We start from the raw sequence: 21,110 nt of genomic DNA, 5'->3' as shown, positions 1-21,110 counted from the left end.
GATTGAGTTTAAAATCCTTCTCTTGACCTACAAAGCTCTAAATGGTCTAGCACCATCATATCTAGAAGAGCTCCTAATACCCTATTGTCCCACTAGAGCACTGCGCTCCCAGAATGCAGAGTTACTGGTGGTACCTAGAGTCTCTAAAAGTAGAATGGGAGCAAGAGCCTTCAGTTATCAGGTTCCTCTCCTATGGAACCAGCTCCCGATCTGGGTTCGGGGGGCAGAAACTGTAATCGCTTTCAAGAATGAACTTAAAACTCTTCTATTTGATAAAGCTTATAGTTAGGGAGTGAGGAGTTGCAGTGTTCACCTAACTGGCCCACCTGCTTCTCTTCATAATTGTTAGATTAATAATACATAACAAAGTAGAGGGAGGCAGGCCAGCCAAGCCCGATCCGGCAGGGGGAGAGTTCTAAGCCCGAAAAAGCTACCTCTCCTTATGACCTGTCTCTCTTAGTTACGCTGTTATAGTTACGCTGTTATAGTTCTAGACTGCCGGGGGACTTCCTTCCTTCCTTTGACACACTGAGCTGCTCTCTCCTCTCCCTTTCTATTACTACTATTACTATTTGTGTATCCCGTCCCAGAAATGCTTGTTACTAATCCTAGCTTCTGGGGAGTTTACTCCCCGGAGTCCTTATGTTTTTTCCCCCAGCGTATTTCCTTGGAGAACGTTGGCACCAAGATCCTGGTTCCAGCTGTCGCCATGGGCCTGCTGCACTCCCTGCTGAGCTCGGCGGTGCCCTGCAATGTCATGCTGCTTCCTGCTGAACCCTGCAGCTTCACGCTACATCCAGTCACTGTTCCATTATTAATGTGACTATTATTGCCACTGTTCATCACACCCCCAACCGGCCCGTCAGACACCGCCTACCAAGAGCCTGGGTCTGTCCGAGGTTTCTTCCCAAGAGGGAGTTTTTCCTTGCCACTGTCGCACTGCTTGCTCTTGAGGGAATTATTGGAATTGTTGGGGTTTTGTAAATTATAGAGTGTGGTCTAGACCTACTCTATCTGTAAAGTGTCTCGAGATAACCTATGTTATGATTTGATACTATAAATAAAATTGAATTGAATATATATATACATACACATATACATTACATATATATATATATATATATATATATATATATATATATATATATATATATATATATATATACATATATATACATACATATATATATAAATATATACACACATATATATATACATATACATATATATACATATACACATATATATATACATATACATATATATATATATATATATATATATATATATATATATATATATATATATATATATACACACAGATATTTTTTTACAGTGCACAGAGAGGAGCTGCCTCCAGCCCCTCCCCCTCGTGAAGTTGCGTGCTGACACCGTCAACACTGCACTAGCTCAGAGAGGCTATCGTTACGTTAGCTGCAGGTGGTCTTGCCGTGGGATTAACTGTACTAATAACACCGTTGAAACACCGCGGCCACGCTGCTGTGAAAGCTCCCCGAACCGTCATTTATCAGTCTGATTGTTACCCCTCTCAGTGGCAGCTCCTCCACCATATCTTTATAACGTAGCTAACCGGAGCTAACCGCTAATCAGAGCTAGCTCGTTGCCAACCGAGCCTTCAGTTCTGCGTGCCTGTATCCATTAACTGCATGTATGGACTCGAGCCCTTCATTTTATTAAAATGGCTGTAAAAGTTTTAAACTTCAACTCAGAATTGTTTGAATGACAGATATCAGCTCAAGGTACACTGTAGCGTTAGCGTGCTAAATTGATGCTTTCTCTGCGTAGTGCAGACTGATTTGCTCTCGCAAGCTCTTTGCGATTAGGAAATCGCGTTTTAACATATCGCGATATTATCGCAAATGCAATTAATCGTTCAGCCCTATAAAAAATGGAATAAAACACCAAAAATTCCATGAAAGTAGAGATCCGATCTTTTGTTGTACTTGCGAAGCGCACTGTATGGAATCATCCATGTTATTTTGGGGTAATTCAAATTAGGTAGTTAAAAAGAAACCCATATTTCTTCAATTTCTTTTTCTTTCTATTTTGAAAACTGGTCAAATTTGACCCGAAGACAACACAAGGGTTAAAGAAAAAAAAAGTAACTTTTAAGCTGGGAAGACCTAATGAAATATGTAAACGTATGCTTGGTATATACTGTAAAGTCACTCACAACCTGGCTCCACCGCCACTTGTTGCCTACATAAACAGAAGATCAGATACTGTTCAAGTCACAAGGGGATCCTCAAGAGGAGACTGGGTTATTCCGCTGCGGAAAAGTTCTTTTAGTCAGTCAGCCTGGTCCACCAGAGGGTCAAGAGAGCGGAATTCAATCCCAAAACCACATCAGACAGTTGAACACATAAGTCTTTTACTAAGCAGCTAAAACAATGGACGGTCAATACATATACACGTCAGCACTAAAACGATTTATTATGCATGTATTCTGTTAGTATGCAATTTAAACATATATGAATTTTACTTATTGTTTCCTCCTAGTTTACTACTGCTTGTATTGTCCTTAACAGCTGTGTCTGGTCTATTCTTTTAACCCTACACTCTGTTGCTCTGCTTTGTCAATTATCTTTTTGCTTCTGTGCTGTGTCTTGTCTTGTGCTAAGTTCTTGCATTTTTAACCCATGTGAAATCATGCATTTTATTAATTGGCACGGTTCCCTTTCATAAATTGAATTGAACTGAATTGATTTGAATTGAATCTCAGCATAACTACTTCACAAATCAGCAGTCTGCATTTCATCCAGTGTCAACTATGACAGAAGAAGTATATTGGTTTAGTTTAGGCCACTGAATCCCAAATTGTGTTGTCTCCAATGCAAAACCATAGTATCTTTCTAGATGGTGGATTTTTGTACGTTCTTTATGTCTACATCTACTAAACCCACCATAGGGGCTCCTGTGTATACTGTAGCTTTCATAAAAGAGCTGGTGGCCTGTGACACACAAATAGCAATTCTCCAGCCTGCAAGCCACCAGTCGATTTAGAAATGAAGCTTCATGCAGCGTCTATATATATATATATATATATATATATATATATATATACACACACACATATACACACACACACAGTTTAATCTTGTGGACAACTACTGTAAGTACTGCAGAAGAGAGAAAGAAGTAGTTGGATATGCGGCCTTAGGTGCACTTTATTTATAGAGGTGTTGAAATTAATCAAATAATCGATGCATTGCATCATGGACATGGACGATGCTGCATTGATAATCAACCGGACCACAATCGATTATTTCCGTTTACAATTTAATGTAGGCCTAACAACATTTCTGTTATGTTTTGCACATTCAGGAAATGTGCTCAGTGCTGTAGTTTTATGTATCCAATTTATTTAGAATTAGAGCACTGCAGAATGTTTTGTTTTTGAAGCTTGGAAAGCTATGAATTAAATATCCTACATGGCTTTAATAGAAAAATGTATTTGACGCATCGTGATGCATCAAGATATTGAATCGAAGACATGATAATTGTTATCGAATCGGGAGATCAGTGAAGATTACAAGCTGCACTCCTAATACATGTCAGTAAAAGAGCATGTTAATTACCACTGAGTGAGTGATGTATTAATGGCAAAACATCCATCATCTATCTTTCATACTTTGTAAAACTAACAAACTAAACTAAGTACGAATAAACTTGAAGGCAAGCTTGCTATCTGGAAAATATTCCACTCTTCCTCCAAGGTGTGCATGGAAGCAGGCCATTAACGGCCTGGCTCCAGCGTATCTGTCCGAGATTTCAACCGTTTGTGAAAACAACAACAGGTCATCGCGGTCATCCCATCAACTGGTTTTTAGAAGTCCCAAGGTCAAGGTACAAACACTGGGGTGATTGCGCTTTTGCAGTTGCAGCACCAAGACTTTGGAACAAGTGACCTCCTGACATCTGCACAATAACAGACGTAGCTCGCTTTAAATCTAACCTTAAAACTTATTCATTTAGAATGGCTTTTAATACATAGTAGCGTTGTGACATTTTCCATTTTTTTTCTGTTTTCATGTAGGCCTATTCTTTTTCTGATTTACTTTATGTTTTATTCTTTCTGTTTATGTCATGTGTTACTGGTTTAACTTCATGTATAGCACTTTGGATACCTGTTTGCTGTAAAGTGCTATACATATTGATTGATTGAATAATTGAATGATTGATTGATTGATTGATTGATTGATTGATTGGACACACTTACACTCCAGTTCTAAGCTGAATTGAAAATGTACATTATATTTGACTAAGTATAAATGACTAAACAATGAGACTAGAAAGGGTAGCTTTTCTAAAAATAAGTTGCCAAAAAATGTGCTGTTAAGGGGGCAAAGAGCATGGGGACTATGTCTGTGTGATGAAACCTTTTAGGTCCCCCCCCCTCCCCACCACACTGCCTCTCCTTTCAATTTGTTTTTCACTTTGTCTTAAAAAATAAATAAATCATTCAACATATTCATTACATGCCTGAATCATCAGCTCTTTCACCTCGTTGCTGCAGCTGAGTAGCTCTTGCCTCTTCATGTGTTCAAATGAAATATTATAAGGTCTATGTAAACACAAGGGTGTTCGAGGAACAGTGGCAGCTTTAAACACTACTCTATTGTGATCTGTCCAGACAAGATGAGCAGAAAATATAAAAGGAAGTCTTGAAATTGAGCTTTACACAAAAAAAGTTTGGTCTTATCTATTTGCAAAACGCCCTAAGCTACCAGGAAGTAAAAACAAAAAAAAAGTAATTTCTCTAGTTTGGCTGGTAAGAAAGGTAAACTGGGGAAAGGGTCATCGCACTTGAGCTGTGAGGAAATGTGAGCCATGTGATTGAAACTAGGAGTGCAGTGTGTGCCTCAGTGTGGGGGGGTGAGTTGTGTAAGCACTGCAGCTATACCGAGCCTATTGCTAATGGTGTTACAATAAACCACATACAGTCTACACAAATACGTCTATCAGGTTCAGCTGCTCAAGCAAACGTGCCAAAACGCCTAAACGCGAACGGCATTGCTTGACTCATGCGAGCACCCGTAGAAAATGTAAACAAGCCATTTACCCTGATGTGCGGGCTCTCGCTAGCTTTGGATGAGATTATTTCAAGAACATCGGCTCGGAGATCCACCAGAAACTTCACTCCCCCCTCCACCCTGCTTATATGATTCAGCAACTGTTTATAACGTGGAGTCAAGCCGTACCGCAGCCTGTCTTCAACCTGCAAAACGGTCGCCACATCTCGCAGCTGAGTGTCCAGCAGCCTCAAGGCGAGCTCCGAAACGCTTTTGTGATCGACTCCGAAGTCTTGGGTCAGCTTCGCCAGGAAGCCGAGTTTGTCTTCCTTCTCGAGGCTGCCGTAGAAGTGCATGAAGTCCAAGCTGTTCGATTCGGGAGGAGGGGGGGACTTGTCTCTCGTTTCGTATGTGGGCAAAGGTGCAACGACCCTCGCTAGTATCTCCTCCATGCCCGTGACACCACGAATTGGGCTCGAGTACCAACGCCAACCGCTGACATCCGAGGCCTCCAGAGCCGCTTTGAGGACAGTCCACTGTCGCCAGCACCTCACACTGCTTCGAAAAGCCCGGATCGCAGGGTGGGATATCATCGCCAAGAGGGATCTCGGCTGTCTGTTTGGGCCCGCGACCAGTGAACACACAGAAAGGAACCGTTTCCGGGTCTCTTAAAGAGACAGTACCAAATAGTACAGCTGTCATGGCAACAAGTCAGAAGGAGACAGCGCTGTGGAGATGGGTCTGTCTGATAGGCCATAAAAGTGCCTAGAAAGTGATTTTCGTTCCACAACTTTTAAAACACGTTTTTGCATAGACAACATCCTTTGTGTTAAAGGTCTCATGACATGGTGCTCTATGGATGCTTAGGCTTTATGGTCCCCTAATACTGTATCTGAAGTCTCTTTTATATAGGCTAGGCCTTAGTGGTCCCCTAATACTGTATCTGAAGTAGGCCTATCTTTTATATAGGCCTTAGTGGTCCCCTAATACTGTATCTGAAGTCTCTTTTATATAGACCTTAGTGGTCCCCTAATACTGTATCTGAAGTCTCTTTTATATAGACCTAGTGGTCCCCTAATACTGTATCTGAAGTCTCTTTTATATAGACCTTAGTGGTCCCCTAATACTGTATCTGAAGTCTCTTTTATATAGGCTAGGCCTTAGTGGTCCCCTAATACTGTATCTGAAGTAGGCCTATCTTTTATATAGGCCTTAGTGGTCCCCTAATACTGTATCTGAAGTCTCTTTTATATAGACCTTAGTGGTCCCCTGATACTGTATCTGAAGTCTCTTTTATATAGGCCTTAGTGGTCCCCTAATACTGTATCTGAAGTCTCTTTTATATAGGCCTTAGTGGTCCCCTAATACTGTATCTGAAGTCTCTTTTATATAGACCTTAGTGGTCCCCTAATACTGTATCTGACATCTCTCTCCTGAAATCCAGCCTTGGTGCAGAATTACAGCCACTAGAGCCAGTCCCACAATGAGCTTTCCTTAGGATGTGCCATTTTTGTGTCTGTAGCTATTGAGGAGGAGAGGGGGGCAAGGTGGAGAGTGGGGGTGTGGCCTTGACCAACTGCCACTTTGCTCGTTTGAAAGCCATGATGTCTCTCTTTCTCATGGGTGGGCCAAATTTTGTGGTTGGGCAAAGCAGAGAAAGGGGAGGTAACCTTGCCACTAGGCAGGCTGGGGGAATGCATATTAATGTTAAAAACCTCATCAAGTGAAATTATCATGCCATGGGACCTTTAAAAAGTTATCTGCAAAAAAAAACCCTCAATTGTTTGTGCACAATCCATAAATGTCAGTAGGCCTACTATTGCCTACAGTAGGCTATAAATTAATCCATTTTATTTCTATGGTTTAACCCTTAGACAGTGGGCGTGGATACATACCATGCATTGTTGTTTCTGTCTACAGCACTTTTCCACAATGTCAAAGCCTCCTCCTCTATTTGAATCCATCATCCAAGGTAAAAAAAAACGCCAAGCATCTGTCCCGTGTCGGTGATAATGTTTGATTAAGAAGAATATATAAATACTTGGGATATATTAATTATAGGCCACTCAATCATGTCATCAACTGCATTTTTTTTTTTACGATAGCAGTATGACAATATTAAAACAGTCTCGGTAATAAATAATTGTATTGCTAAGAGGCTAATTTAAATGCCTAAGTCAGTCATTATTTTTTACAGTCTAGGCTCTAGATCAGGGGTCATCAACTACGTTTTTCCAAGGCCGGAATTTTTTAAGCAGACACTCCGGGGGCCGGACTTTCAAATAAAAAAAATGAAATGTATTTATACCTAATATGCCTATTCTTGTTGGATATTTTCACCTTTTAACTGAATTAATGCTATATTAGATGATCCATTTCCATGCTCCTGTGAAGACAGGTCACAGAATCAGACGGGTCACAGATTACGATGTAACACCGATTACGCCACCCAACCTGCCAACTCGCGAAACTTCCTCAGCCAATCAGAATTCAGATGGAATTGACGCGTGCTCAGCTCTTGGGCTCAGCTCAACGCTAGGAAAAGTCAGGCGAGATTCCGCTGTGTCCATCAAGTGAACTGAACCGCCTAAAAAGTTTGTATTTTTTTCACGAAATATAGCCCAGTATTTTTCGGCTTTGCAAGTAGTGAGCGTCGTCCTCTAACATAAGGTTTTAGCTAGCCATGCAATGCTCTGCCATCAAGGAATAAGACGTATTTGCTTTTAGCTAGCTAACTATTACTCTAGCTAACGTTAAAGTTAACGTATATTGTTTTCTGCCAGCGTTGGCTAACGTTAGCTAACATTTAGCTAGCTAATTGGCTAACTTGGAAAAGCCAAACATTTCCAGGGCGGTCATAATTTAACGGTCAAAATAACGTTTTATTGTGAACCCTGGTTTTTTTTTTTCTCTCCCATCAGTAAGTGTATTTGCTTCCAACCGTGTAATGTTCACTGTTCTCTACAGAAGTAGCTAACGTTACATGTGAGAGATGGGAAGAGAGAAGGACGCTAAAGGAGAAGGGAAGGCCAAGCACAAAGCAAAGAAACTGAGAAAGCTGAGTGATTCTGAAAGCGCTGGTCCCGGGGGAGATACGATCAAGTACAGGTGAGTCTTGTGTCTAACGTTAAGAACGTAAAGATGGATAGATTAATTGTTTGCTGACAGACACAGTTTAGCTAGCACTTAATCATTATTCCATCAAGTGCCGTTATAAAATAAGTTAGCTGCATAGTTACCCTGTCATAGCTAGTTGTCAAGTTAGAGCAGCTCTCTAATAATATATGTATGTGACCTGACTGCAGCACATCCAACATCTGTTCAGCATCAGCTTAGGCCACACATCAAAGCTACTTTTTTTTTTTTGCATGGATCCTGCAGGTAGCATTTCCTTTCATGTTGTTGGAATGTGGAGACAAATTAATTTGGATAAAAAGACAAATTCTTGCAATGGTGATACATCAGATGAGAGTGAGAGGCATATGGCACTCTTTGTGTGTGTGCTACTAATGGACACACACACACTCTCTCACACACACACACACACACACACACACACACACACACACACACACACACACACACACACGTTACTGAGAGAATGCTACACTGGCTGAGCTGTCGAGCAGGCTGGTGGCATTTGAGCATGCTTTAATTTCACCGAGTACAGTGGGTGGGTACTTCATCTTCATATGAATACATTAATTTACCGTGATATCTGATGCGTTTATTACCATGCATATGTGAGCAGACAAATGAATGTGGAGTGATCTGTCATTGGCTTGTGTAATTGATGAGAGCAGGGAGATGAATAGACACCTGGAAGCGCTACTGGCAGTCGAGCAGGCAGCTTTCTTTGACAGCTAGTCTCGTGTTATTTCATGGCACACTGACGGAATTACTGATTAAGGTTCAGCTTATCCTCGTCAGCTACAAGACTCATGGAACAATTTTTCCTGAGCATGAAAGGGCCTCTTGCTTTAAATGTTGTACTGCCTTAGTCTGATGTTCACAATTGAGGATTTCAAACCTATAAACATATAGGGGTGGGGAAAAAAAAATATGATTTTTAAAATTGTTTCTTTTGCCTAGAATCGATATTTTTAATATATATATATATATATATATATATATATATATATATATATATATATATATATATATATATATATTTTTTTTTTTTACCAATGATTCACATAAATATTTTCTGTTTATAAGATACCGCTACATCATATCTGTTTCCAGCATAACTGAAAATGCAGATATTACATGTTATGTTCTTCTTCTGACTGACATGTAATGTGCATTCTTCTTAGAAAATAATTAGTTTTTAGAAATGTATCATGATATATTGTCTCTAGAATTTTATCGCAATACTCCGTACTATTGAATTGCAATACTTCTACAATCGCAATATATGAAAATTGCAATGCAAATCAAATTGGCACCCATGTATCGTAAAATAATTGAATCGGGACAGAAGCGTATCGTCCCAGCCCTACATACATAGATGGGGAATAATTGATGCTCAATTTTATTTAACATCATCCCAGCCCTGAAGGGTGAAAATGTCAAACCGCAAAGAAAACTGTTCAGAGCTGTAGGGGGAATCCTCTGAGATACTGCTTGTCTTGTTGGGGGGCATTTTATATTGTGTCTGACTAGAATGATACTAACCAGGCAAAGGCACGAATCAAACATCAGCCCAATATGCTCTCACGTTAAGCCTGAATTGTCATAGTCAAATAAAAAGTAGATTTCTCCTCGCAGTTTTGCAATATTTCTCTATCTGCTCATGTGTTACAAATATTGCATCGCTTACAAGCCTTTTTCTTTCCCTCTCCTTTTCCTCTGTCCCATCATGACATCCTGATGAGCAGTGTAAAGTCAACAACATCTACAGAGAAAACGGATAATGGAAAGTCTCGTAAGAAGGTAAATCAGAAATGTTCTTCTTCTCTCGATGCACAGCTATCCTGGCATCGTCAGACTAATTTGCAAATGCACATCAGTCTTGAACCTCTCAGTTTCAACGGTGCAGAAACATGCAATACTGTAACATCATCTTGATTCGTATTTGAACAGCATGTTCAGTCGTGATGCTCCTCTGTCAGTCAAAGTCTTAAAACCGCCCCATGTGAGATTTACAGCTGGGTTTGGCCCATCCAGGTTCTGGACATTTGGAAATCTGTTTGAATGGGATGGGGGCCAGACGTATTTGCTAGAGCAAATGAAACATGAGCTAGCAATTTCGACTGGTTTTTGGGCTACTGCACAAGGCTAGATGTGGCTAAAATCTGACCAGCTGTCCTATTTAGTCTGAGGCCAATTTAGAACCTCTCAATGGAAATTCAGTGTCCTCTTGATCACAGGAAGGATTGTGACAGTCATGCGAGTCCATCCGTAACTCGTGATCTGTCTGAAATTAGCAGCAGGGTGAAGATTCCAGCCCCAGTTACCCAGTGACCCCAGCTCAGACTGTCACAGCTGCAGTACGTGCAGCAGCTTGTCCTACTAGGTTACCTCTGTGCTATTTCATTCCCACATTGGCAGGGAATATTCACATGTATACCAATACCCGGAGCAGTTGAAGTAATCATCTTACTCTTATCTTAATTATTCCAGCCTCTGACCAAGAGCCTCAGATAAAGGACTTTGCATGACATGTTTTGTATTTTTATTTCAGCACTGTATCAGAATATTTTATTGATCCCCTCAGGGAAATGATTTAGTTGCGGTTGCTCCCAGTCAAATTGAAGGTAAAATGAGAGTACGAAAAGAGCAAATCAATAAGTGTATAAAGTAACATACCTTCTGCAAGAAATAAATTTAAAAAAAAAAGTTAAGTAGAAGTAAAGTGAGATTAGGTTACAAATAAGTTAGGGTTAAAAAGATTGTTTCAAATGGATTGTAGAAATTCTATTGTAGTGCAGTGTCAACAGAAAGCACAGTGTCAACATGAATACAGTACAAACCTAAATAAGTACATTTGTGAATAATAAGTAGCAGCAGCGAATAAATAACAATATTTTGCACATGTAGTTGATAAATTATTGCACCAAGTAATTATTGTACATAATTGTCCAAGAATATTGAGATGTGATGTGGAGATATGTGCTGTGAGACCCGTAGTGTAGATTACAAGACTTCATCAGACCAATATCTGTTTCATTTTCTCTGCTGTCCATTTTTCCTTTTCCAACACAAAGACAACAGGAACTTAATGCACTCTGGGAGAGGTAGGTTGAAGAGGTTGTTTACATAAAACAAAGGTTGGCAAGACTGGGGAGTTGTTTATGGTTGTATGAATGTTTTGTATAAGCAGGAAGACGGTTACTGTGCCATCTGTGTGCATGTTCTTGCATTGCAGTTATGCTGTGTTGAACTCAATGTGTGTCCTGCTCTCAGGTCAAGACCCCTAAGACTGAAACCTTGGAGTCAGCCAGCAGTCCCAGGTAGGGATGAAGCTATCATACCAGTAGACCGTATCTAATTAAAGGCTGTGATAATAAACTGACAAGCTACCACGGAGCCATAGTACCAGAAATCATATTTTTCTCCTTTTCTTTTCTTTCTTTTTTTCTTTCTTTCCTTCTCCCCCCTGAGGTGATGGAAATTAATTCTTGTGTTTTGATGTTTAAGGGCCCTGGTCAGAAGCCATTCTCATTTTGTACAATGTGCTAAGCTGTCTCACAGAAAATTAATTTTACTCTGCACTGAAGACAAATATCTGTGGCTTGTCAGGAAAGTAATAAATGACAACGCGTGGTTTGAGTAGTTGGATGCTCAGCGGGGTGTCGTCAAATCTGTCTCACAGCAGTGTTTCTACAAGGTTGTTAATGGATTGTTTCCCAGACGTGGACTTAACCCAACCCAATGTGACGAGAGACATTTCAAAGGAGATGTCATTTGGAAAAACTATTTTGCTAAATTCTGGCTTTTAATGTTCCCCCTTAAGGTTTTTTTTTTTCTCCGGAAAGACTGAAGTGGCAACCGTGCTAGTCGAGTGTGTTTTCATACAGTGAGGAAAGTTAGGGAAGAAACATAAGGCTATTAGAACCGCACACTGTAAATGTCAATGGACGCAGTGACCAACCCTCCTTTTGTGTAGCTTTCTGTGGATTTTGCTCAGTGGTGCAGTATAGCAAAAAAACCTGACCATTTCTACACACGCTCTTTTTGTTTCCCTCTCTCCACATTGAGCACTTGAATTGAACAGCTTGGCAACAGCACACACTTAAGCAAAGTGAGAACAAAAAGAGAACAGGGAGGAAGTTAAACAAAGGCGTCTCCCATATGTGTAATTTGTAGTGAAAATAGAGCCTAACTAGTTTGCCTACTGTGAAGGATGCAAGCATGTTACATTTGTCAGCATGAATATGATTGTGACACCTACAGGCAGGCAGTGGGGTTTCTGCATTCACATGTCATATAAATCTCTTTGTCCCTGATGGGAACAGTCAACAAAGCCTTAAGCAAAGGGAACCTGTCGGAAACCAATTTAGTCAATGTGGCTGTATTTGGCCCATATTCAGCCGTACACACTGTAAAAGATGATGTTAAAAAATTGAGCATTTCCTTACCTACCAATTCCTCACTCTGCAGGGAAATCCAAGCTTCCAGTTGTGTATTTTTTCTGATGGCTGTAATCATGTCATTATCATTGCGGTTTTGTTAATGTTGCTTGATTACCATAATTATGTGTGATTTCTTGTGGTCAGTGTGTCATCATTGTGTGCTTAAGGATTATTTTTCTCACTCCGTATTACGCAGGGTATTTTTTCCTAATTCTGAACAAGCAGTGGCAGGCTGCAGTGAAAGGGAGCCTTTAAGCTTTTATTTTGTCTTATTAGCCTGTTGAGTACGGGCTAATTCAAAATTACAGTCAAAAATAAGAAAATAAACAGTGACATCTTAGAAATCCGTACAACAATATTAAAGGTCCAATATGTAATATTTGTACTGTAATAAATCCAAAAATGACACCAATGCCTCATCAGATATTAAGGAAACATGTTAAACTGAAATACTATCTTTTCTGACAACAATGCTAATGTCAGTATTTTTTCTTTTTGAAATTTACATTCCGTGACGGAATTTATGTTTATGTTTTGATCTGTGTGTTGTTATCATCGGCCCAGTTTGACAGACAGCCCGGGTTGCCAGATATACCTGTAAACACGTAAACCCAGCGCGCTACAGCTGTAACGGTAGTACAGCCATGAAAGCAGCAAACTAACGAACAGGATCAACGGAGATAGATTCTACATTACATAAAAAAAGAAAACAGCATGTTTCTAACCGTTGCGTGACCAGAGACGTAACAACCCCCTGGTAAATATTGGAGATGTATTTGAAAGATGGAGACAGCTTAGATCCCAAAAGGACGCAGAGTTGGCTCATTTTCTCCTGAACAGGTAAGCATTAGCTTCAGGCTAATTTATCACAGCTACTAGGGATGGGCATTTTTTGTCATTTCAACATTTGTGTACTGACATTGAATTATATAGCTAGAGCACCCGAGTTGGTTACTCGCAAAAACAATTGAGACAGCCAGTAAAGTGATCCCGACTGGTCCTGGCTAACGCCGCCATGCTAACCCTGTTAACTGCTAATGTTACCGGGAGGACCAGGCATGCAGCCCATGGCTGTTTACAACGTGTAGTTCAGCGGCTGCAGCCGACAACGGTGAGTTATTTTAAACCACGAGAGGGGGGCTGTAAATCAGAAAGAGGACTGTGAGTTTGCAGTGTGTTTAGCGATTGTTGCCGTAATTCTATGCCAATGAAGTGTGTTCCGTCGGCAAGGTAGTGGTATTTTTAGCGTTTCGTATTGTAATTCTAAGCCGAGGAAGTGTGCCTGACTGGCGTGTGGAGAGGACAGTGAGGTTGTTGTGTTTTTAGCGGTTCATACTGTCATTTTAAGCCGAAAAAGTGTGTCTGTCAGTTGGTTACAGAGCTCCGCGTGAGCACGGGCTTTTATGACTGTCAATATAGCTAGCATCTACCGTTAGCTACTCCGCTGTGCTGTGGAGTAATGTCTGGCTATGTGAGAAAAGCGTCTAGCAACATTGTTGTGAATGCTGCGGTCTCAGCCTGGCAACCTCCGTAAACTTCAAGTCTGGGCAGGAGGGGGCGGGGGAGACAACTCTCCAGTATTTTGAATTGGTAGTGCAGTAAATATTTTAACCGCTAGCTGCCAGTATTACATACAATATTACATATTGCACCTTTAAATAAAGGAGGATCCAAATGGGGTCATATGTGCAGGGTTTTAGAGGGGTAACTTATTTCACTCTGAACTAAACTTTAAAGCTGCATTCTCCCATGTGCTGTGTGTTTATAAATCTGAAAAGAATTGTTACTTCATACAGACTACAAAGCAAACTTTGATTTAAAAAAAAAAAAAAAAAAAAAAAAAAAAAAAAAAAGCAACCATTAACAGTATTAAGATGACAAATTCATTCAACCTTTTTATGACTGCCCTGCCTTCTTTTTGTGATCTAGAGAGTCTGTGAAACAGGAGCCAGAGGATAATGACTTCACTGCAAACAAAGGGTTGAAAAGGAAAAGAATTAAGGATGAGCCCATGGAAGGCCCTTCAAACTCCACTGCTACACCTACGTAAGCCGGGCCAGGTCTTTGAGCTGTGGATTGCCCTGAAATGAAAGTATTTTGTACATGAAGGCTTTTCCTATTATTAGACTATGGTTCTATTTTGAATAGGCTTCGCCCTCTAAGAACTGTTGCTATTGGCTTTATCCCTCATGCATGCGCAGTCGTGAAGATTTCTTCCACACCCTTGTGCCCTGCACGGGCCTCTCTTATGTCCGCAGTTACTGTATATTACAGCTGCGAGACCAGAGATCTGCTCCCTATTTTTCTTCAGCAACACAAGCAGATTGAAGACAAGCGGATCGACGGACCGGCTACATCCTGCCGCCAGATCTCCACCCGAACTGCAAGGCGTGCCTTGGCCCTGTTCACCGGGCTGGCACGCCAGTTCTGCGCCCGTTTACCGACGGAGGAACTGAAGCAACAGGCGATGGCAGCCGAGCGGACGGTCTGGTAAGGTAAGGATACTGCCAGCGGCGACACCCAGACATCCCAGAAGGGTACCTCTTTGACGGGCAAGAGTCCGCTGACCCGGATCCCTCCAGAGATGGTTCTCCAGCCGGCACCGGTGCTCTCCCTCCTCCCCGTTGGGAGAACTGGAGCTTGACACAGAAGAGGATTACAGAGCCCCGCCACTGCGTCTGTCTCCGTCACAGAAGAGGAGCACCGCATCAGCATCTCCATGATTCACGTGGTCTTATCCGCACTTAACGGCATGAGGATGAGTGCCCATGAGGAATGTGCTTTGCATTAATTAATGATGATTGTTATCTTAATTATGGAGCACCTTCAGAATCCATGTGGCAGGGCCTCACAACGTTAAGCAGGCCAGTCATGGAGATAGCCTATCAGGTTTTAAAGCAATCTATCATTTTGTTACGTAAAAAAACATGTACAGTGTGAGAAGGAGGAGGAGCTAGTCTGTGCTATCTGCTTGTGGATTTTGGTGTCACAGGTGGCATTGAATACATCAGCTTCACCCTTAACCCAATAGCAAAAGCTCTTAGAGGGCGAAGCATATACGAAATGTAACGATACGATAGTTACGTATTGTAACTCCATATTCTCTGAGAATAGGCATAGCCCGCTAAGATCCAGGCCACCTGCTTCACTAACATTGGCTGAAGAAAAATGCTGATGTTAATAGTTGTGTATGAATTTTTAAATTTGTTAGTTCATAAATGTTCCTACATTTCTTTCTGTATGCTATTAGTATTCTGTCTGTCTCCTGGGTAACTGCAGCTCAAAGAAGAAAAATAAGCGACATGGGCAGGAAGAAGAAAGTGACAGAGAAACTCAAAAAAAGAAGTCAAAGAAAAGAACAGAAAAGGTAAACCTCTGTCTTCCCGAGGTAATCTGTCTCCATCAATAATACTCCTGCTATATGAAGTGTGGAAATGCGGTTCACAGTGGGATGTTTGAATTCAAGTTCTCTTCTGCACAGACGGTAAAGAAAGAGGAAGGAGAGCATCCAGTCTCGAAAAAACCTAAGAGGACAAAAGAGGAGATTCAGGAGGCAAGACTCGTGAAGATCAAAAAGAAAGAGGAGGAGGAGCAGAGTCGCTGGAGATGGTTAGGAAATGCTGCTCTTTTCATCTTGATTGACCTGGACACACACACACACACACACAAACACACACACACTACATGGTAAAAATGGAGAGCAGCAGTTTTCACTTTGTCAAATGCATCCTCATTTCTTCATCGTCTTGCTTTCTGTCAGGTGGGAGGAAGAGAAGTATGAAGATGGGGTGAAATGGAAGTTCCTGGAACACAAGGGACCCTTCTTCCCTCCTGAGTACCAGCCTCTGCCAGACAACGTTAACTTCTACTACAGTGGTCAGTTGAGCATGGAAGTGAAATCTGTCAAAGGGTGATTGGAACAGGGTTGAAAGGGTTTCACACACACTCACCATGTTTTCACTGTAATTTGAAGTAATATTGCTACCTCTCAGGTGCCAGACCATTCACAGTAAATTCATACATTTAAAGCACTGTACAGTAACATCACTTTTTAATGGTTTTCTGGGATTCTTTTTTTTTCTTTTTTCTGCATGTTATCTTGTGCGTTAAATCGGCATAAAAGCAGCAAAAGGAAAAAAATAAGATTAAAAACAGTAAAAATGACACAAAAGCGCAATTTAAAATCCGGTAAAAATAAAGAATAACAGGCAAAAGTACAATACACCAACAATACACATAAACATACATGTGAATTTGTAAAACACTGGGTACAATACTTGTGTGCTAGGGATGTGAATTTAGACAGATTTTATTGTGAAGTGGGGTCTATGAATGGCTTCCAAGAGAGACTGTCTGTCTGAAAATGTGTGCTGTTATCCCCATATTTAACGGTTATCATGCCCCCCCTGTTTTGCAAGAACACTCTTATTTTGTCTTGTGTTCTGAATGATGCGCACATGCGCACATCCGCACGCGCCCTCCCAAAGCCAGTCAGGGAGGCAAGTCATGTGCATATCATCCGCTGGAATTTAAGACCTCAGCACGAGTAAAGATGGCAGCAGCGTTTGGTGAACAAAAAAAAGGCAAAACTAACTCCGTTGACTGGGAACAGCTAACGTTAGCTAACCCTGCGGTCCCTCTGCCTTTGCCCCCCCGCTGTAGTATACTGTCTATAGACGTTGTATTCCCGGGACACGCTGTATTCACTTACTGTTTAAAACGTTTTCCAGCTTAGTGGGGGTGCATTGGCATACGGCTAAAAAACATGAAAAAACATAGTAATGTTCCCTCAGCATTTAGTTGTTAAACTGTATGTAAATGAGCAGGGACGTTAAATCACCTGTTTCACGTAACGTTACTCTAAGGTAGTGTATGTGCTGGATTTTTCCTAATGTTAGCTAGAAAATCAGCCCACTGACGCCGACATTATTGTTGATATTTTGGCACAATGTTTAGTAATGACAGTAGTAGTGGTCATAGTGAGTGAATATGTGATGTGAGATGCACATTGTGTTATGTCTGTGGTTCATTAGCTGTGTAACGTTATGTGTGATATCTGTAAAGCTGAACCGACTCACAGTAGTAAAACAGATTTTATTCTGATCCAAAGACTCTTTCTGTGAGATAAAGGACACTAACAGATTATACCCTGGACACTATCCATTATATCCAAATGTTAATAAGTAATAATGTTAAATAATCGTGATTTCAATATTGACCAAAATAATCGTGATTTATTATTTTTTCCATAATCGAGCAGCCCTAATGTTGTGTATAAAACAAGATGTGTTGGAAGTGGACAGATCTATGGATGAAAGTTAACAGGCACACACAATCACAAGACACACACATGCACAGTTGGATCTTTAGAATGCTAAAGGTGTATTGGGTCAAACACTGATTGGATGACTGTGATTGGTTTGCTTTGTTAAGCAGTCAAGCCACAACAGCATCCTATAGGGAGTTGGTTTGATCTGTCAATTCCTGTGCTTGCATGTAGCTTAGTTGTTGGGCTGAATGTAGATCTTTGTCCTTGTCTCTGAGCCTACCTCCATACAGTACATTTATGGATAAGTCTGACAAGACTCTAGAGGAGCTGACGTGGGTGTTATAGCAAGTGGGATTTTGATCTAAGCTTTGGGTTTGATTTTTGTTTTTTGTAACATGTAAGTTATGACAGTGAGGCCGTAAAGTTAGGAACACCAAGGCGTTTTGTGCTGTTGAATCCAATTAAAATGGCTTCCTTGTGTTTGTGTGCAGGTAAGAAGGTGAAGCTGAGCCTGGCAGCTGAGGAGGTGGCGTTGTTCTTTGCCCAGATGTTGGACCACGAGTACACCACCAAGAAGGTGTTTCGGGAGAACTTCTTTAAAGATTGGAGGAAGGTAAAGCAAGCAAACAAGCAAGAAAGAGAGTTGTATATTTTGTCAGTTTTGTGTGTGTGTGTGTGGGGGGGGGGGGGGGGGGTGGGAGAAGCCTCCCCACAGACCCTGTTATTGTGCAATTAATGTTACTTTGTAAAACAGTCCAGACCAAGGTTACTTAGCAAAGTACTTTTCTACACACAATAAGGAGAGCTTGGCTTCCCATAACAAACGTGGCCAGATGACGTCACATGCACACATTGCCCACATGGCCACCTGTCTTTAAAGGGGAAGGGTCGTCCGGTAAAATTAATCATGAAAAAACCGAGAACGGTGCAAGTTTTCCTTTTTGTATCAAGCAGCAAAAAACTTGTAGCAAATACATTGCGTGTCTGCCGATGTATCGCGCAGCTCTAGGAAGGGCGTTCCACAGCGTCGGAGCCACCACTTCAAAGGCCTGGTCACCTTTTTGTTTTTAGTCGAGTGCGAGGGACGACCAATGCGCCCTGGTCAGACGACCTAAGTGGCCTACTAGTCTCATAAGGATGGAGCAGGTCAGAGATGTACATAGGTGCCTGACCGTGCAAGGCCCATTATGTCAGAACAAGAACCTTTCAAATGAATCCTGAACTTGATAGGAAGCCAATGTCAAGAGATAAGAGGGGAGTGATGTGAGCAGAGGTGTCAAAAGTATTCACATTCATTACTCAAGTAGAAGTACAGATACTAGGGTTTGAAAAGACTTCTGTAGAAGTTGAAGTATCAACTCATGCTTTTTACTCAAGTAAAAGTGTAAAAGTACTGGTTTCAAAACTACTTAAAGTGTAAAAGTAATGTAAGGGAAAAAAAAATGCCATAAAGGACAAAAGCTTAGGCTGCGCCACAGGGGCAAAATGTTAATTTAGAAAAATTTGGGATGCACCTGTTTTAGCTGCATTTATGCCCATTGAAAATGAACGCATTTTAGTACAATGCAAATACATTAAAGAACCATATATGTGTACTACTGAGCATTAACATGTTTCATGGAGCGGAAGATATGACTACTTGCCTATAAGTATTGTAATTAGCTTGTGGTACTTGGGTGCACAGAGCTTGCAGCGCATTCCGAAGGAGTTGTTTTTGCATCCAACCATTTCGAAAAATTCTTCCAAGTACGGCCAGGGATGTAGAAGGGTTAGCTAGTCTTCCTGGCTACCAACCTCGTCGCTGGTGTTAGTTTGGGACATTTCGCTCGAGTTCTCTTGAGTCTCTGCCACAGACATCTTCGTACTAGGCTACATACGTCTTCTATTTCCTGGCTGGAGTGTGACGTGATTTGTGTCATGTACGATGGATCGCGTACAAACCAATAGGGTGTCGGAATGGTATATGTTTATACTTCTCATCCAACCACAATCAAATTCGTGTGTGTGTGTGTGTGTGTGTGTGTGTGTGTGTGTGTGTGTGTGTGTGTGTGTGTGTGTGTGTGTGTGTGTGTGTGTGTGTGTGTGTGTGTGTGTGTGTGTGTGTGTGTGTGTGTGTGTGTGTGTGTGTGTGTGTGTGTGTGTGTGTGTGTGTGTGTGTGTGTGTGTGTGTGTGTGTGTGTAACGATGACAAGCCGAACTGACATAGGAGTAACAAGGCTATTTTTAAAATGTAAGGAGTAGAAAGTATGAAATGAAGGGAATTTGACATGAAAACAAGCCCTTTTAAATTTTCAAAAAACAGCTCTTCCCGTGCTTTACAACGGTGTTGTCAGATATCTGAATGTGAACCGTTGTGTTTTTAGTTCAGCAACATTTCTCTTGATGCTGCAACATCGATGACGACTGGGAGCTTTGTCGACTGTAATTTCCTATTTATTAAAACTTTGACTGTCAAGCCAGGGGAATAATGTCAGCTCCAGGAACATTCTCTTGATAACATCCAGGTACAGTATTAGTTGTATGTATTCCAGCTTTGTGTTGTAAACTGTAGCATAAATGCTTGTAAACTACAGGTTGTGCGTGTGACTGTGGCTGGTACCTGCACGCTGGTGTCTGTCAGGATGTCCTGTGTATAGAGAAAACAGAGTGCCAAGCCCCAAGGCATATCATGCGGAATTAATTTTGCGCTGCTTAGTGCTCAATGCACTTGAAAATACGATTTGTGTGAAGGCATTGATATGCTAATCCATACAAGAAGCTCCCCTGCATATGAACAAATCCAATTAAACTGTTTTATTATAGCTGGAAAAAAAAGTCTTCTCGCTTCACTGCCCTCAGTGCCCGCCCACTGTCGAATGTCAGTCATGCTTAGACACGCAGACTGACTGCGTGCCCAAACAGTGTCAGTGTTTCGAGAGAGGTGTGTGTTTGTGCATGTGTGATGATCGAGCAGTATGTTTTTGCATCTCATCTCCAAGCTGGACTAGATCAATACTGCTCTGAAAAGCTTGATAGAGGAGTCATTCTCTTTATCCTTAATGGATGTCTTCAGGTTAGATTCCCTTTTGTTTGTCATATGATAAAAGTCTTTCTTATACTGTGATCTATATTGAGATCTCCTGCTCAATGAAACCCCTGCTCATTAATTATTGTTACGTTCTGCCGCTCAAGGCCAATATGACCGTATAAATAGACTAGGGATTTTTGTTCTGCAATAGCTTTCTTGCCCAA

The 21,110-nt window shown here is 41.1% G+C and overlaps 2 protein-coding genes across 2 annotated transcripts in view; one reads left to right on the top strand and one right to left on the bottom strand.

Moving 5' to 3' along the window:
- The window catches only part of mlycd (malonyl-CoA decarboxylase), a 17,640-nt gene extending 11,930 nt beyond the window's left edge, over window positions 1-5,710 (bottom strand). The window contains exon 1 of the mRNA XM_028585618.1: window positions 5,084-5,710. Within this exon, the coding sequence (XP_028441419.1) occupies window positions 5,084-5,626 (543 nt within the window). The 5' untranslated portion in view covers window positions 5,627-5,710. The remainder of the gene's footprint in view (window positions 1-5,083) is intronic.
- A 1,431-nt stretch (window positions 5,711-7,141) lies between these two features.
- Window positions 7,142-21,110, top strand: part of zgc:173742 (DNA topoisomerase I, mitochondrial) — a 51,660-nt gene continuing 37,691 nt past the window's right edge. Inside the window, exons 1-9 of the mRNA XM_028585617.1 lie at window positions 7,142-7,627; window positions 8,001-8,141; window positions 9,914-9,968; window positions 11,442-11,488; window positions 14,540-14,656; window positions 15,890-15,977; window positions 16,092-16,219; window positions 16,371-16,486; window positions 18,371-18,492. Coding sequence (XP_028441418.1) covers window positions 8,026-8,141; window positions 9,914-9,968; window positions 11,442-11,488; window positions 14,540-14,656; window positions 15,890-15,977; window positions 16,092-16,219; window positions 16,371-16,486; window positions 18,371-18,492 — 789 coding nt within the window. The 5' untranslated portion in view covers window positions 7,142-7,627; window positions 8,001-8,025. The remainder of the gene's footprint in view (window positions 7,628-8,000; window positions 8,142-9,913; window positions 9,969-11,441; window positions 11,489-14,539; window positions 14,657-15,889; window positions 15,978-16,091; window positions 16,220-16,370; window positions 16,487-18,370; window positions 18,493-21,110) is intronic.

This window comes from Perca flavescens, chromosome 8, assembly GCF_004354835.1.
Source record: "Perca flavescens isolate YP-PL-M2 chromosome 8, PFLA_1.0, whole genome shotgun sequence".
Taxonomy (NCBI): domain Eukaryota; kingdom Metazoa; phylum Chordata; class Actinopteri; order Perciformes; family Percidae; genus Perca; species Perca flavescens.
The sequence above is the reverse complement of the archived record's forward strand: the minus strand, read 5'-3'. Positions and strand labels throughout refer to the sequence as shown.